The 18,759-nt window shown below is 39.6% G+C and overlaps 1 protein-coding gene across 3 annotated transcripts in view; it reads right to left on the minus strand.

Annotated features, from left to right (window-relative positions):
• Positions 1 to 1,249: 1,249 nt before the first annotated feature.
• Positions 1,250 to 18,759, minus strand: part of PCYT1A (phosphate cytidylyltransferase 1A, choline) — a 46,723-nt gene continuing 29,213 nt past the window's right edge. For all 3 annotated transcript variants that reach the window (XM_015085754.3, XM_053221018.1, XM_053221017.1), the window contains 7 exons: positions 17,945 to 18,044; positions 12,513 to 12,629; positions 11,344 to 11,495; positions 9,228 to 9,306; positions 8,164 to 8,306; positions 6,259 to 6,447; positions 1,250 to 5,388 (listed from right to left, as the gene is read on the minus strand). In XM_015085754.3, the coding sequence (XP_014941240.1) occupies positions 5,182 to 5,388; positions 6,259 to 6,447; positions 8,164 to 8,306; positions 9,228 to 9,306; positions 11,344 to 11,495; positions 12,513 to 12,629; positions 17,945 to 18,044 (987 nt within the window). In that variant the 3' untranslated portion in view covers positions 1,250 to 5,181. The remainder of the gene's footprint in view (positions 5,389 to 6,258; positions 6,448 to 8,163; positions 8,307 to 9,227; positions 9,307 to 11,343; positions 11,496 to 12,512; positions 12,630 to 17,944; positions 18,045 to 18,759) is intronic.

Consider the following 18,759-nt stretch of genomic DNA (forward strand, 5'->3'; position numbering starts at 1 on the left):
TATTAGCTCTTGAAGCTTGTATATTGAAAGGTCACTCCGAGTTTTCCTAAAGCCAGTGAAAAGGAGGAAAGTATATGGTAGTTTGCCTAGTATAAGAACAGGAGTAGAACTGAACCAGGCACCCCTATGTTTATTGCAGCATTATTTACAATAACCAAGACTTGGAAGCAACGTAAGTGTCTATCAATAGATGAACGGATAAGGAAAGTATGGTGTGTGCATGTGTCTGTGTGTGTGTGTATATATATATATATATATATATATACGTATATATATATGTGTGTATATATATATGTGTGTGTGTATATATATGTATATATACATATATATACACACATATATACATATATATGTATGTATACATATATACACACACATATATACATATATATGTATACATATACATATATATACATATATATACACACACACATATATATACACACACATATACACACACACACACACACACACACACACACACACGTGGAATATTACATGGCCATAAAAAAGGATGAGATCATGCCATTTGAGACAACATGGATGGGTCTACAGGGTATTATGCTAAGTGAAATAAATCAGACTGAAAAAGATAAATACAATTCAATACAATTCCACTCATAAATGGAATAAAAAAATAAATAAACGAAAAGCAGAGTTGGATCTATAAATACAAACAACAAATTGATGGTTGTCAGAGGGGAGGGGGTGGGAGGTTCGACAAAATGGGTAAAGGGGACTGGGAGATACAGGCCTCCAGTTGTGGAATGAGTAAGTCACAGGAATAAAAAGCAGAGCATAAGGAATATATAGTTAATGATATTGTGGTGAGCACAGTATAATGTATAAACTTGTCAAATCACTAAGTTGTACACCTGAAATTAATGTAACATTGTGTGTCAACTAAAACGAAAAAAAAGACCTCAACCAGGCAAAATAGTACAAACCCAGTGTCCAATAAACCAGGCTTCTGAAGAAGAGATGGAAGCCTGATGGATTCTGAATGACAGATGTGCCATTAGGGCACTGAGGACATTAGACCTCATAGATCTGGACCAGCCTCCCTTTGTGGGACAATAGCTTCTGTGCAAAGCTGAAAAAGGATTTTCCTAATAATATGGTCATGGGACAACTTTGAGGAGACAAATCAGGATGCAAAGGCAAAGAAATTGAGAGCATAGGCAAAAGCCCCAAATATATAACACATGTTACACACATGTATACCAGGTCAAAAACACAGGAAATGGAATATTAGGTAAAACCACTTTGCCTTTATTTGGCTAAATGACAAAGGCCAAAATAACTCTGAACAAATTAGTAACACTCACATAGGAAAACAATATACTGAACACCGATTGAGGAAACGTCCTGTGGGTTGCTGGCACTGGGGATGAGGCTAACATTCATGCCAAGGCCAGCATTTCTTCCCAACATGCCTTTTTCTTTTCAGCATCCTCAATATAGGACAACCCAACTGATCGACTCTCTGTGTTTAAAACAGTCGGTGCCCCCTAAAAAGGGTAGGAAAACCCTCTTTAAACCTAAAGGGACACAACCTGAGTCATCCCAGTGTTAAACCTAGCACTTTTGTTCTCTACCCCAAACTGAGTATTAACATAAAACTTTGGCAGACAGAAAATCTTTCATTCTTTTAAAGAAAATTAACATTTAATAATATAATCCCAAGGACATGTTCTACTTATTTGGAAAAATAGAAGCTAGGGACCACTCTTTATCTCATGACAATCTATTCTATGAGAGAAAACAAGAACAATCATTGTATGACTTTGCAAAATACAACCTTTAAAAATACTTATATTGGTAAGCTTAAAAAAAATACCATTAGTTAAAAACATTATTAAGGGAGTATTTTTTCCTACCTGTATTAGTTCAACTTCTGGTGAAAGTGTGTGATGACAGAAAAGGTAGAAGCTATGGCTTTTAGGGAATTAAAGAGAAGCAGCAAAATATAATTGATTTGGAAAGATTTTTGACATGAGATCTAGAACAGAGTCGAAAAGGCAATCGGCTCCAGAAAAACAGAAGCTACCCACAAACCAAGATAATCTGGCGAAGCAAAAGCACTGTGAAGAACCACTGTAGAGGGACCATCCAGAAGCTGCTTGACCAGCTGTGTGGTCACAAGTAAAAGAAGAATCTAACTCAGGTGCTGGGTTATCGGCAATCAGAAAAAGTCAACAGTTCTCTTGACCTCCTTCATGTTTTTTCTCATTTAGGATCTTCAGCCTCCTCATATCCCCACCCTTCTTACCGAACTAAGCCTCAGCAAAATAATGGTCTTTGGCTCTAGCTATCAGAAACAGCCACAGTAGTACGAACGATCCATTTCTGTTCCTCGAAAGTTTCAATCTCTGTTCCTCGGTGCTCCTGAGTCTAGTGTAGGAAAAGAGCAAACTTTCTGCCCAGCCATCTCAAGATAACTGCTGGAAGCACCTCCTCGGCACCAACTCCTGAGCATGTCTCCATTCTTCGGTCTTATGCACTGCGCTCTGAAGCCAACCAACTTTTAAGGCTCTCCCATCTCTGCTACATTTGGCCTATTGCTTTGTGTGTGGGATTCAGGGAAACAGCTAATTAGAAACTAATATTACCAGTTAATATTAAAATTAATATGCAAAGATTTACAGATCACAGGCATGGTCATGGTAGGCAAACAACTAACTTCATTGAATTAGGCACAATCAAATAATGCATCATCCCAACAGCTTCCTCCCTCCACCCATCCTTGTCCAGCACTTAGGATCACATTTATCCCAAAGAAGCAAATATGCCACACCATAAAAGATTTTGCTTAAAGTCACAATTATTTGAAGATGCACTGGTGTTAGGAGACTGAGACTGTAGTCTTGTCAAAAGGGGCGAGAGGGCTTTCCAAGAACACGTGCATATGCTGGCCCTGGTAGTCTCACAGAGCTTCCCAGCACAGCTGTTATATTCCAAGAGCAGGGAATGTGAAAAAGAGCCCACTGATAGAGCAGAGGAAGAGGTCCCAGGCAGTGTGCTTGAGAGGACTGACTGTAGGGAGGAAAACCACATTCTGAGCGTCTTCCTTGCCAAATACATTTGGCTAACGTGTACTTTGAGGGAACACATAGGTGAGCCTCAGTAATGACTTCATCATGTTTCTATACCAGGGAGAATAGGCAAAGTTCCCAAAGAAGGAAGACTGAAGCAGAAAAGTTAAAATATGTGATCCTATGAAGCTGGCTAATGCAGGAAAACAGTAACTTGAACTGTTTCAAAAGGATTCGAAGCCAAAGCTCAAGTAAACCAGATTTGATAGCACAAATAGCACTTCATGAGAAGAGTCAGAAATGCAGTTTTCATAGGCCGTCACGACAACAAGAGATTTCCCTCTCTTTGTGTCTCTACTCTGCCTCTCTGCATGATCAGAATTTTAGGAACCAAGGTAGTCCTGCTTCGCAGGCAGGCAGTGATTCTAGCCTCTGATCCTCAGGCAGAAGAGCAGGTTTTATCACAAAGTATTTAGAGAGGAGACTATGAGATGCTCACAGCCCTAGCACAGGGGCAAGGAAAGATAAAATGTGGTTTTCTAACACTGAAAACATCAAAATTCCACCCCCACAAGGGGTATTTATGAGTGACAGGGTGGGGCCTGGACATAAGCAGTTTTCCCCTGAACCCAGCTACAGGACTATTGAAGATGACAGTCTGCTAGGTCATGTAGCTGTAGAATGCTAGAGGTTTCAGATGAGCTCACACTCAACTGCAAGTGTTAAGCTTCAGCATCTCTGACGGGAAATATAAGTGGTGAATCCCCGTGGGCAACCTAACAGGGGAAGTGGCACCATAACCAGCAGGCACATGGGGAGAAGACAGAGAACCTCCCATACTCTTGTAATGTGAACCCATGCTTTGTGGCCTGCTGGAGGGGCAGGGGAGGGAAGTCCCCACCAGCTGCAACTCTCGGAGGAAAAGGAACACTACCTGGAGCACTAGTTCCAGTCAAGAACTTTAAGAAACAAACAAACAAACAAACAAACAAACAAACATAAACCCCACAACTTTCTTAAGAGGGGCAGAGTTCAAGATAAGGCTTCAGAAAGGGGGGTGTTTCCTTACACTTCTGTGTTTAAATTCTGTGCAAAATTTCTCCAAATATTCAGTATGGCTTTGAGCAACTTGGATTTAACAGATCATGTTGAAACTGCAGACATTTACAAAGTACCCTTTGCAAAAAGCTAGGTAATAAGCATTGAAATAGGAGTATCAGGGCCAGGGACTTACTCCTGTCTGGGAAAATTAACCTGAATTGACCCCGTATAGGATTGAGTAGTGCCCCACTCCCCTCCTCAATCACAATAAACCTGAAAGCGTTCCTTCCTTCAAAGGTAGACTGCAGGAATGAGATTGATCAGAGCTCCCAAATAACTGGGCAACAGAGTTTTCTGGGAAGATGAACACAGGAGGAAAACCGCAGACGATGCCATGTGGTCTGGTTCCATCCCCATCAGTGTCTTCCATGAACCCCATTGGGTCCAATACGAAACTCCTCAGGGAGTAAGAAAAGTTAGGCTCAGATCTCCTTCTTCTCAAGCCACATTGACACATGTGCCAGCAGTACATTTAGGTGATTTGTGGCTGAGCTTACTCAGCTTTTAGCTTTTTTTTTTTTTAAGGACTCCAAAATTATGCTATTTGCCCCTCCCCATGAAATCACTCATAAGCAGGTCATTGCTTGAAGGACTTGGCAAGCCACTCTGTCTCAGAACAGAAGGCAACACTATAGTGTATCAGGAAGAAAAGGCCTCTGGGTAATACACCACTTCCTTGTGCCCACTCCTCAGGGGCAAAAAATCAGTTTTACTTATAACATTTGAAAGACTGATTTTTAAAAAATTACTAAAAATGACAATTTCCTGTCAAGATCACATGAACATAAACAGTAAAGCAAAGTCTGTAAAGAGGGAATATGGATGCAGAACAGGCTTCTAAGGTGTACTCAGCCTCCTTCTTGGTGTGAATGGGTGACGCCTCTCTTGGAGGATGGGCTGATCCCATCCTAGGTCCTCCTGCCCCAACTTTCTTTCTTTTGTAGCTGTCCTTAGGTTTAGTGTTGGGATCACAATTTGGAATTCAACCGAGAGCTTCCGAAGGTTATGGGACAGAGGGAAGGGAGAGGAAAGGAGGGATGAAAACTTAGTCTTCTTCGTCCTCACTGATGTCATAGGTTGCAGCCTTGTGCCTGGAGAGGTTTGCTGGGGAGGACGGCGGGGAAGTCTTGCCAGAGAAGGGCCATCGGAAAGACGGGGAGGGGGAGCGTTCCCGAGTGGGGCTGCTGCTGGGACTCTGCTTTGGACTGATGGCCTGCAGCATCCGGCCTTTCCCCTCTTTCAGCATATGTTTCTGGGGAGACCAAAAGGTAAAATTAGAAGAAACCTATGGATCCTACTAAATCACCACTGGAGGATCTGCGACTTCAAATTATCACAAGTGCCCTGTGCAATGTCATAAGTAATTGAATAAGCTAGGGGAGGGACACAGCTATAAGTTTAAGTAATTTCCTCCCTAAAGTAGTCCATGCTATGCAACTTATCTAAGGGTTCCCACATGCTATCACTCAATCCTTGACTTCTATGTCAAAGGAATTCTTAAATGGCTACTTGGTCTGCATTCCAGGCTCCAGGCAAAAACAAAGGAACTAACTCAGACAAAAGCGTACCTATTCTAGTTGTAGAGCTCTCTGAAAAGGAAATTCTATATTCTCCCTGAATAATCTATTCTGGTATCAAACAGTCTCACAGTTAGATCCTTCCTGATATCTGAGGGCTTACTTGCTAAATTGCTACACTTCACCTTCTATTTGGCTTGAAAAGACCTTGCTACTCCTCAAGGGCAGAATTCTCACCTCACCCAGCAATTCTGCAGCAGCTGTTTGTAGTGGAGGCAGCTTTCTTTTTACTATTCTTTGTTCTTTCCTTTCCTTTTATTGAAAACTATAGTGTAGAAGTAAGCTGGGCAAGGTTACTTACTTATCACCAGATTTGGACAAAGAGTTGGCAAAATTATTTAGGAGAATATATAACTTCTTTCTATGAACACTTTAAAGAACTTTTTGGGGATAGTCAAAAGATAGTTCTGCCCAATACAAGGGACAAATTAGATAACTACTTAATGTTGATATCTCTTTCTATAATTCTGTAATTCTTTCCACAGCATGAGAATTCCCTATATTTTCCTGAAATTCCCTAAACTGTCCATCAGGAAAGAACCTACCAGTGCTCCTTCTGGACCAAACATTTCCAGGAAACTTCCAATGAATTCTCGGGATTTCTCCTCCCATTTCTGAATGAGGTCAATGCTTTTTTCTTCAACCTTCTGAACAAATTCTTTTGACTTCTCCTCCACATCTTTCACTTTCTTCTTTACTTTGTCAACCCGCTCCTGTAAGTGGTATTTCTTCTCCTAAGTAAAGAAATAATTGTTTTGAGAAATAATACTCACTCTGACCTCCATTCCAAAAGGAAAGAAGAAAATGGTCTGGCACTCTACTGACACTATTTCCAGCCATGAGAACTTCACTTCGCTCTAATGTATCCCATACTTCTCTATCATAGTAACATAAAATATACTCTGGATGGTCATCTTATACAAAAAGGTGATAACTCGAACATTGTGGAAGCCTAGACTAAACTAAATATATAGAGTGGGCTCAGTAACAGACAGGCACATAGCCAAATGCATCCGATTTTTTAGGACAAAACATAAACTTGGAACATAAACATGCCCAACATAACCCAAACCCCATTCTAGATGAAGACGTATAGGGAGCCACAAGATTACTGCACAATACCACCAAGAATTATTGGTTGCAGTAGTGCATCTTTTACTTAGTTTACTGTACTAGATGTTTTCCCCTCTATCATTGGCTTATTCTATGATTTTAGAAGAGCTATTTATTTTAGTTTGTGGTATCTGGAGGTCTGTTTACTCAGTTGCAAAAGGAAGAGGATACTCTTTGGTCCTACAAGCTTCCCTAAAGAGAAGGGAAAATGGTATGAACCCTCTAGGGATGGGGGGTATTTTTTGCCAAATGAAAAGTATTTTCATAGTTTCCAGATCACGGGAAAGGGAATATATTTAGGATTTTTAAACAACTGAACATAGAGATTCTGAAGTAGGTGGTTAGCAACAGCTAGGGCTTATCCGCATAGATAAATCATATTTAGATGAAACCATTTCACCTATTGATAATTCACAGAATTAGAAACAGGTAAGAGAGCACAGTAAGCTACTTGTGTCGAAGATAGAGTTAGCAGCTTCCTTCTTTTAAAACCAACTTTATTAAGATACAATTTCCAAATAAAATGTATAGCCATTTGTTTCTTAAAGGCAATATTAGCTAAGATAAACTTTGCTTTCATAAATCAAATTTTAAAACCTATTTTAAAACCTATTTTAAAACCTGCTTTCATAAATCAAATTTTAAAACCAGGTCCACATGTCCTGAGAAACTGCATGCAAAATGTTGTGTGTCACTATCCACAGAGGGAATAGCTTTCATTAGATTTTCCAAAGACCAACCAAAATAATAATAATAATAATAATAATAATAATAATAATAATAAATAAAAGGTTAAGAACTACTGTTTTAAATATAATTGATGTAGAGGGTATCAGGGTGGCTCAGTTGGTTAAGCATCCAACTTTTGGTTTCAGCTCAGGACATGATCTCACAGTTCCATGGGGTCAAGCCCTGCATCGGGCTCTTCACCAATGGTGCCGAGCCTGTTTGGGATTCTCCCTCTCTCTCTGCCCCTCCCCCATTTGCGCGCTCTCTGTCTCTCTCTCTCTCAAAATAAAACTTTAAAAAAATAAAATGTAAATAAATATAATTGATACAAATACTGTACTAGGTAAGTTACATATTTTTATTTATTTATTTAGCTGTACATCTTTATATCAATGTGTTGATAGTAAGCTGTAAAGGCAGAAAATGCCTCTGTTTTATTCTCTTTGTAAATAGCTTAGCATAGTGTTATCAGCAAAGAGGCAATCACTGCCTCTTTGGAGGTGGATAATTATAACAGACTGAAAAGAAGCAACTTCAGCTTAGATGAAGTGGGAGGCAAATGTGTGTCCTATCAGGACAGGGAATTCTGGGATGAGGTTGGAACTCACATTGATAAAGCTGACATTGAGCTCCTTTGCCGTGTAGCCCCTCTGTAGGTTCCGTCTGGCATACACATCATAGTCCCGGACAATTCGAGTGATGATGTCTGATGTTGAGATACCTTCTGTCCTCTGTGTTGGAGCAAACATGCCTAATCCAAGAACACATACAAACACTGTGACATTCTGGTTAACTTAGACAGTAGGACTAGATGAAAACTGGGAGCAACACCGTTTTCCTCAAAAAGCAGAATCTACTATTACTAAGTGAAATCTGGAGATACTGACAGATAGGAGGACTGAATTAAAGGCTAGGGGCAAGGAAAGCAGGAGCTATATGGTCCTAATATTAAGAAAAATATGGGGTGGGCACCTGGGTGGCTCAGTCAGTTAAGCATCTGACTTCAGCTCAGGTCATGATCTCACAGTTCATGAGTTTGCATGAGCCCTACTTCAAGTGAGCTCGAGCCCCACTTTGGGTGAGTACAAGTCCTGCTTCAGGTGAGCCCCACTTCTCTCTCTTTGCCCCTTGTTCACTTGTGTCCTCTCTCTCTTTCTCTCTCAACAACAACAACAACAAATGTATATGTGTGTGTGTGTGTGTGTGTGTACACACACACACATATAGCTGAAATTAAAAGAGATATCAAGGGGCGCCTGGGTGGCGCAGTCGGTTAAGCGTCCGACTTCAGCCAGGTCACGATCTCGCGGTCCGTGAGTTCGAGCCCCGCGTCAGGCTCTGGGCTGATGGCTCAGAGCCTGGAGCCTGTTTCCGATTCTGTGTTTCCCTCTCTCTCTGCCCCTCCCCCATTCATGCTCTGTCTCTCTCTGTCCCAAAAATAAATAAACGTTGAAAAAAAAAAAAAGAGATATCAAAAGTAGATGTTTAGACTGAGAATTGATAGATGTCAGAACTATGCTCACCTTAACCTTTTATCTGAAATGAAGTGTGACCAGAAAGTAAATGTTGAATTTCTAAGTGTATACATTTTCCTCTGTAAAGTAGATGTTGTTGAATCTCTGTCACTGCCCCTGAAACTCCATAAAGTGAGGATATACATCAGCTTACTCACCTGCTTCCTTAATGTGCTTATAAACATCATCACTCCCAGCAGAAGAATAAGGAATGTCATCATGGGCTACAAAATCAATCTGAAATAAGGAAACTTCATTTAAAACCCAGGATAACTGCCATCAGAAAGAACCAGTAAATACTCTTTCAATAAATACTCTCCCAGACCCAGATAAAGGACAAGGAGAGGCCAGGCCTCGAATGGACTTTTTTTTCTTTATCTCTCTTTGCTTTGCTTCATACATTCCATGATTCATTCATAAGCCACCCAAACTAATTATTTATCAATCATAAACATGAAGTTGGCCAGTTTCTGTTTTTAACTATTTCTCCTGGTATACTGGAAGTGCTACCCTCACACTGCATACCAGTCATCATACTATAGTAAATAGGACTGGAGAATTTGCCAGTCTGTTAGCTAGTGAGTGGAGCCAAGGAAAGAAGAAAGGAAATCTCCCCATCCTCCCAGGTCTATAAGGGTTGGTCAAATAAGGGTTTCTAAAAATATGCAAAAGAGGTCACTTCATTGTTAGCTGGTTTCTCTCTCAGTCCATGAGATGAGTGGGAATATAAAAATAGCAGCCAAGAGCCCTTTTACTAGAACAGATACATCTATACTCCTGAGAAATGTAAAACTCAAAGCCATAAAAGACCTTTTGGTCTTAGGCTCTATCACTTTACTCCTGTCAATACCTCTTGCAACAATGAGAAGAGACCAACGCCACTGGGATCAATAATCTTTCAGACAGACACGCTAACCTTACTTAGTCATTCCTGAGCAGGCCAAATGGCATTTACTAATATAATTGCTAACACAACCATACCCAGTTCCAGAAGCCACTGTAGTATGAACCATGCCCAGGACTGTGTCAGAGACTCTCGGCTAACATCTTGGTTACTTATGGACAATTTATCAGGGGTCAATAGGCAGCAAAGTGAAAATAAGAATGGTGGGCAAGTAAGACGGCTGGTTGAGGATACACTGCTAACAAGGAGAAAAGAGAAGTTAAAAGTTCCTCTACCCTCTTCTGCCTGGGCCTGCCTGGCTGTGTTGCTGGGAATAATCTTGTTCATCACCTTTGGTACATCAGGTGCCAAGTATAGATATAGAAAAGCTAGAGAATTATAAAAGGTCTGTCACAATCCTAGTTTTAACAAACATCACTCTTGCTGAGAACTGACAATATTCCTCAAGCTTGAGGGCCTCCGACCTGATCTGATAGACCCTTCTCATCTTTTATACTCACCTTTTATAAGAAACCTGTTTCTCTACTGTGTGAGAATTAAAAGAAGGTGAGGGGTTTTATAATACTAACTCAATGAGTAAAAGTGAGAAACCCCCCTGTGTGTTGATCTCACACAACATCTAGCCCAAAATCAAAGCCCTGAAACTAGATTAATACAAAAGAAGTCTATGTGTATCTGTCTTATTTCCTGGAACTTCTGAGAACATGGCTGAAGCTCTGTATATTCTAAAGGACTGGTATATTAGGAGGACGGACACATCCATAGTGAGGGAGGATAAATATCACTTAACTGAAGAGTTCAGTTTCTAGCCCTGCTACTGTGTATCCTGGACCAGGTTATTTGGTCTTTCTGGCTCTGTTCTCAGATATAAAGTAGAAACCACAGGGGCACCTGGGTGGCTCAGTTGGTTAAGTATCCAACTTTGGCCAGGTCATGATCTCATGGTTCATGAGTTCGAGCCCCACATCAGGCTCTGTGCTGACAGCTCAGAGCCTGGAGCCTGCTTCTGATTCTGTGTCTCCCTCTCTTTCTGCCCCTCCCCCACTCACGTTTTCTCTCTGTCTCTCTCTCTCTCTCTCACTCAAAAAATGAATAAACATTAAAAAAATTTAAAGTAGAAACCATAACTACCCAATAAGACTGTGGGGAACAAATGAAATATAATGGATGTAAAAATGCTTTTAATCCACCAAACCCCATATAAATGTTAGGGATGACTAGTAGTAAAACCACTGTCATCTCTTCCATGTGAAATTTACACAGAACGTATAAGTAAAATACGGCTAGTGGAAAACTAGCCTGAGTCCTGGAAGTCTTGAGAGTCGAGGGAATTCCAGGAGGGGAATGGGGACATGTACTCAGTCTCTTACCCGGTGTTCCGCGAGGAACTCTGGCGTGAGGGTCCAGGGGGCATTCCTCACCACCTCATCCACATAGCGGCAGTGCTGCACGGCATCATAGCGCTCATTTTCATTCATCACTGTGAAGCCTTTGAAGTTGTGTGTGAGCTCATCACTGCAAACTGAGTTCACCACATCATAAAGTTGTAAGTCAAAGTCCCCTTTGCTTAACCATTCCTCAGCCACCAACCTCTCCCATTTCCTAGGACTGTAACCGATCTCCCCACATGGAGAAGTATTTTCTGGATATAGCTCATTCTGGGTAGCAATGCTTTTCCTAATCCAAGATATACCTTCAGGAGCAATACACAGTAAACAGTATGTTCACACTTTGGAGAAGACTTCGAAATTAACCTGCTGTGAATTTCTACAGCAATTAAGTTTTTAAAAATATTTTCTTAGGACACCTGGGTAACTCAGTCGGTTAAGTGTCTGACTTCAGCTCACGTCATGATCGGGTCTGTGGGTTCAAGCCCTATGTCGGGCTCTGTGCTGACAGCTTAGAGCCTGGAGCCTGCTTCGGATTCTGTGTCTCCCTCTCTCTTTGTTCCTTCCCTGCTTGCACTCTGACTCTCTCTCTCAAAAGTGAATACACATTAAAACAAATTTTAAAAATGTTTCCTTATTACATTTTTGTAAGACTGTACTGGATCACATAACATTCGCTTAACAGACTTTCGTACTTCAGTTGATTCAAAATGACAAACTAGAATCTAGTAAATGCTGTTCTTAAGTAGGCAATAGGGGTCACTGTTGCTCCCCAAACTGTAGAAACTCAAATGAAAACAGTGAGATAAAAACTAGACATCTCTGGGACACCTGGCTGGCCCAATTGGAAGAGCATATGACTCTTCATCTCAGGGTCGTGGATTTGAGCCCCATGTTGGGTACAGAGATTACTTAATAAAACTTAAACACAAAACAAAACAAAACTGGACATCTCAGGTCAAAGAGCTTGTAGTTTCTTTCACCAGGTCTGTATACTTCATGTACTTCATATACTTCATGTTTTACAGAGGTTGCTCTACATCCCTCATTTTAAAACCAAAATAAGAGCCAGGGCTCAGGTTATGAAAGAAGAAAAATGCTACTATAATTTTTTTCTGGAAATCACCTAAAGTTATCAGATATTTTCTTACCTCCTACAATAAGGTATGTATTAGGGAAAAGGTTCTTTGCTTGCATCAGAGCCCGGGCATGACCACAGTGAAATAAGTCAAATATTCCATCTGCATAAACTCTCACAGGCCGGTCACCTAAATCCAAAGGAAAGAATTTATCACAAAAACACATCAATTCAATATCTCATATTTGACAAGTGGAAATGGCACTGTGTTTCCACCCTTGCATGCCCCTTTCTTGTTTTCTGAACATTCACCCTAATTTAGGGGTAGACTAGGGTTGTGAGGAATAACATCAGACTTCCTTGGCTACAAAGACCCTTTTGACATCACATCCATTGACTCTGTTACCCTGATTTCACCAAACTGCTCATGTAACTGGATATCATGATTGCTTTTTCTTAAAGTTATTTTAGAAGTAAATGGGAAGAGTTACATAACATATGTGTCCTAAATTTTAAAATCCTCACCTTCAGCTTATGTTTAAATCTCAGTCATGTTTAAATAGAGTATAACTAAGGTATACTCTGGCTGCTTGCTCTCTCATTTTCAGGCTGCCTTGATTACTAATAACTAAGCTTTGCTATGAAAATAAACTTCTCTCTGATTGCCCAGTGAGTAAGGAGTGATCCAAAGAGGTGAGACTGAGAAAAAGGGAAGGTTAAGTACCAGTTATCAACTTACTGCTTCTCAGTCCCAAATTCACCTTCAGCACCTGCTCTGTGATAACAGATAGGATTCCTTCAAGTATTTCTCCTTGACAGTGAGCATGTTATACTTTCTCAGTAGAGGGTGATATACTAAGTATTTGAAAGTCAAATATAAATATTATAGGACTTTATATTAGAGCTTTTCCTCTTCTTTCCATTGGTGAAAATGATAGACAACAGATTGTCAATTTATTTTCAGTGGTGGTGGACTATGAAAGAAAAGCCAGGAAATGATCTCTTTGAGTACAAGACTAATTCCAAAGCCTAACAAACACACTGAGAATGGAATTGACATAATGGTTCATCATACTTCAAATAATAAATCTAAAAAGTCCTAGTAATATATTCCTATATGTAATTAAAAGAAGAGTTATTTCACTGCAGCAGTAGCAAATAACAGTAGGAGCAGCTACATCGTCTGGGAAAGAAGGGCCAAAGTCTCATCAGATATACCATACTGAAGGTAGGCGTAAGATACAACACCCTTGTCTTGAGAACAACAAATCAAGGGGGAGGAAATTGGTTGCCAGGAGGTTTATGGACTTTTCTTTCCAGATAGGTTTATCCATAAATAAGTAGCCTTTTTAAAAATATCATTTATTTATTTTGAGAGAGAGAGAATGCACACAATCAGGGGAGGGTCAGAAGGAGAAGGGAAGAGAGAATCCCACATAGGCTCAACACTCAGTGCAGAGTCTGACACAGGGCTCAACCTCATGACCATGAGATCATGACCTGAGCCAAAATCAAGAGTTGGCTGCTTAACTGACTAAGCCACCCAGGTGGCTTTAAACTTTAAACAAGTAGCTTTTAAACTAAGAAATAATAGAGAATGCCTGGGTGGCTCAGTCAGTTAAGCATCAGACTTCAGCTCAGGTCATGATTTCACAGTTTGTGTATTTGAGTCCTACTTTGGGCTCTGCATGGACAGCCTGGAGCCTGGAGCCTGCTTTGGATTCTGTGTTTCCCTCTCTCTCCCTGCCCCTCCCCCCTCCTCAAAAATAAATAAACATTTAAACTGAGAAATCATATACTGGTGTTAGAAATATACACTGGTACAACTTTTAAGAAGGGTAATTAGATAATATCTGTCAAAAGACACAGAAATGCTTACACCCTTTACCCCAGCTATTCCAATTCTAGTAATTTATTTCATACATGTATTTGTAAATATGCATGGTGTTCACTGCAGCATAGTTTGTAATAGTAAAAGTTTGGAAACAACTTAAATTTCAATGGAAGACTGAACATACTATGATACACCTACTAAGGGTGGAAGGGAGAGATACTGGGTGGCTGTGAGATAGTGATAATAGGAAGACTTTTCACTCTATACCCTTAATGTATTTTGTAAATGTTAGGCTATGGAAATGTATTGGTTTGTAATACAGGAAATAAAATTTTTAAATAAAATAGATACACCAATACAATGAAAAACAACATAATGGATTTAAGAGTCAAAAAGCTTATAGCTCAAACTTAACGACCAGCCTCCTTCCTCTATAATCTTAACCTCTTTAACACTCAGTTTCCTCATCTATAAAACAAAGCAAAACACAACAAAACCTGAGGAGCATAATCTTTCTTCTACATCTTAGAAATCCATCTTTCCTAAACAAGTCCAGAGTGGCTATGATCTCATTTTTTTTGATCCTAAAAGACAAAGGATAGAACACAAAGATTAAGAATACTTTGTTATTGTTTCTTTGACATTAGCATACAACAAGGGCAAAGTGAGATGAGGGGGATTTAGCGCCATAAACACATTTCCAGGATGGTGGAAGTAGTACCAAATACTGTTGATCAACGGGCTATTTGTCAGGGTTAATCATCCCATATAAGGCCAAGTCACCACCAAACCCCTTCTCGGACCAACTCCAGATGTGCTCCTTGCCCTCTTCAGTGTTTTCTCAGCCACCCGGCCTCTCAATTCCCTATGACTTACCCCTAAGTCTTTGGCAAACCTGGGCGGGTATAGTAAGCAAATGGCCAGAAAGATCACTGTTAATGAGAAAATCTGAGGACTAAGTACAAGTTACCCATTCTTTTCCCAAGTGGCTACTGGCCAGGATAACCAAACCATCTGATTTACATCTGTTGTTTCAGCATATTAATAAGAGCAACCCCCTTTCACTTTCAAAATGGTCCTGGTTTTTAATATAAATTATAGTCTTTGCACTAAATAAATATATGTTCTCCTTATGCAGAACAAACGTGGCTTTCAATTTATTGTGTCTTTTAATATACTCTCTCAAATACCTATCCCCAAAACATTTTGTTTCTAACAGATTCTGTTGCCCTTCCAACTTTGACTTCTTTTCCTTTCTCCTAGAAAACACATTGCTGATTTTTTTCTTTCATCTTCCTAAAGGAATAATCTTCTCTCAAGCTATATTTGTTTTTTTCTCTGGGTAGTGAGTTTTCTCCTAGATTATTACCAACTCCTTTCTTAAGGGAGTCCTTAACCTCCCTAATGAAAACATGGTGGAGGGAAGGATGACCCCCTGGCTTACTCCTTGTCCAATACTGGCATGAATAGTCCCTTGGTTATTTAACATAAAACTGAACAGGCAGAATCAGATATAGGAGAAATACTGGAGATCAAACTAGACCAGCAAACTTTATAAGCAAATGTGTGACTATCTGTTCCACCTAAAATGCAATCAGTTTGCCGATGGCCTTCTATTATTTATAACTAATGTCTACAAAGAGCAGCACCACTCCAGGGTAAAAAGAACATGAAGATGGAAAAACTTAGGTTTTGGTTTCAATTCTATCACTAATTATTGGTTTTACTACAGGGGACCTTTCACTTCTTAGTTTCTATGGACTTTAATTTAATTTCTTCATGTATATAATGAGACGATAAAGTAGATGATCTCAAAAATGACTTATAAAATTCTATGAATTAATTCTAAAATTGTTAAAAATTAGTGCATGTGAATTATAAGCTTCAAGTACACACACATTTTATTGACCACAAATGATTTGTGGGTAGACTAACAACAAGCTGGGTAATGTGAGGTACTACATTCTGAATGTGTGTTATTAGAGAGCACATGAAAAGTTCTTGCCTTCAACATGCTCTACTATTACATCTGAACATGATCCTTGAACTGTTTGATGGCATTTCGAACTCTGATCTGACACCACTATGCCTTGTTACACATACCCTGTTTTTCCTTGTTGTCATTTTACCCTGCCCCATCAACCTGCTTATTACTCAAGGGAAACCAAGCCTAAAATGCCACATCATGAATCAGAAGGGCTGTGATCAACATGAGACATATACAAACACTTTTGAAAAAAAAAAAAGCATTATCTGGAATTCTGAGGACTCAAAAACTATGTTTCATATAGCCATGATTTAGCTAAGGAGTACTGGGCTCCCTGCCCTGGAACTGTCCAGCATCTATATCTATTCATATTTTGCTACTCCTCCATTACAACAGAGAACAAATATACTAACACTATTAAGAAGTAACCACAAATATCTTCTACATATTGGAAATGTATACATTTGTGGCTGTAACTGCCTCTTATTCCTTAGTGTTTACCTGGGTTTGAGTCTAGGCCCACATTTACAGAGTAGACAGAACACTTACCATAGTAACGGAAAGAACCAAAAAAGGATTGAAAAAAAGAATTGGAGAATTTACAGAGAAGTAAGGACAGCTGCCTATATGACTTTGTATTTCTAACAAATACCCAAGGAAGCTTCTCTTTAAAATAATCCCTAAAACTGGGCCACCTGGGTGGCTCAGCTGGTTAAGCATCTGACTTCAGCTCAGGTCATGATCTCACAGTTCCTGAGTTTGAGTCCCACATTGGGTGAGATCAAGCCCCACCTCAGGTGAGCACGAGCCCCACTTGGGGTAAGCATGAGCCCCGTTTCAAGTGAGCCCCGCTTCTCACTCTCTCTCTTGCTCTCTCTGCCCCTTGTGGGATTCTCTCTCTCCCTCTATTGCCCCTTGCTCACTTGCACCCTCTCTCTCTCAAAAATAAACAAACAAATAAATGAAATAACTCAAATTAAAAACAAAAATCTCTAAAACCACTTGTCCAAAACAGGAAGAGTATTTAGAACACATATTAATAGCTTTAATACGTAGTCAAAAATTGCTACTTAATGATGTAAACTCAGCATACAAATAAAAGAGTATAGGGTTTAAAAATAATAAAGTGAGTTTTTAAAAAAACCTAAAAGATTGTATCAGTAAAGATAAAGTTAAGTGATAAGCATCTCCCCACTTAGGATATTTTATCCTCTAACATTCAGCGGTGTCTAGCAAGGGTATTAACTTATAGAAAGGGAGATCTGGGGGACAATTCTGAAGGCTATTAAAAATGTGACAGCTTGACATAGTATTCAGACCTCTGTAAAAACAGACAAGGTTATAATCCAGCTCAGGCTAATATCCTATTGTCACTGTTCTACTATACCTCATAGTTGTGACAACAGCCCACGAAGCAAGTATGTACCACTATATCTCACAGCTGTAACAACATCCTAGGAAACAAGCTTAAAATGATAAGAAAAAATGAAATCTTATGGAATGCAGTTATACTCCCAAATAAAACAGCTGGGAGATAGGAGGAAACCCTCTCCCAACTACCCTTTTTATACCCAGTTTATAGGTAAACTGAGGAAAGAATATAGAAAAGTAGGTGCATATTTGATAAATACAACTGAATGCTAAAAACAGAGTAAAACAACAAAATAATTAAGCATTTACTTACAAGGAGTTCCTCTGCTGGCTTCTTCCATAGTTACCCTGACATAGGGCTTACTAAAGTCTACTTCAATTTCATCAGAAAAAGGAGCTGGCTGCTGTAAGCCCTTAAGATAGTGAAGAAAGTGAAGGAAAAGAAAGTTAAATTCAATGGTATAGACTGAAATACTCAAAAAATGGCAGCTTTAAAGAACAATCAGTTATTCAATATGCTGGTGATTAAATTCCTCCTAAAACCTCATAACACACAAAAAAAGGCATTCCAAAATGACAGGTGAAAGTCGCAACCTTTTACCAAAGAGGTAAATTGCTAAATCATGATATGAAAGATAAATATCTTGGGGCGCTTGGGTGACTCAGTTGGTTAGTGTCCAACTTTGGCTCAGGTCACGATCTCACTGCTCGAGAGTTCAAGCCCCTCATGGGGCGTTAGCTTGGAGCCTAGAGCCTGCTTCAGATTCTGTCTCCATCTCTCTGCCCCTCCCCTGCTCTCTCTCTCTTAAATATAAAAAATAAAACATAAAAAAAAATTAAAAAAAAAAGAAAGATAAATATCTTGCTGGTGATTTCAGGATAATATTGAGCGAGGTGGCTGGGAAACTAAGCATAGTCCCAACTAACTGGGTCCAGAATGATGGCTCCTCCATCACATGGCAGAACACCCAACTCTATTCTATGTGATGAAATTGCCAAGCTTCTATTGTGCATTTTTCTACCACTTCAACTAAGGGACTGCGAAGGCAAACAGCTCCTGAATGCTTTATTAAGTATGATTGTCTCTGTATAATGCTTTACATTGTAAATATTTTTAAAAATTTTTTT

Source organism: Acinonyx jubatus, chromosome C2 (genome assembly GCF_027475565.1).
Source record: "Acinonyx jubatus isolate Ajub_Pintada_27869175 chromosome C2, VMU_Ajub_asm_v1.0, whole genome shotgun sequence".
Classification (NCBI taxonomy): domain Eukaryota; kingdom Metazoa; phylum Chordata; class Mammalia; order Carnivora; family Felidae; genus Acinonyx; species Acinonyx jubatus.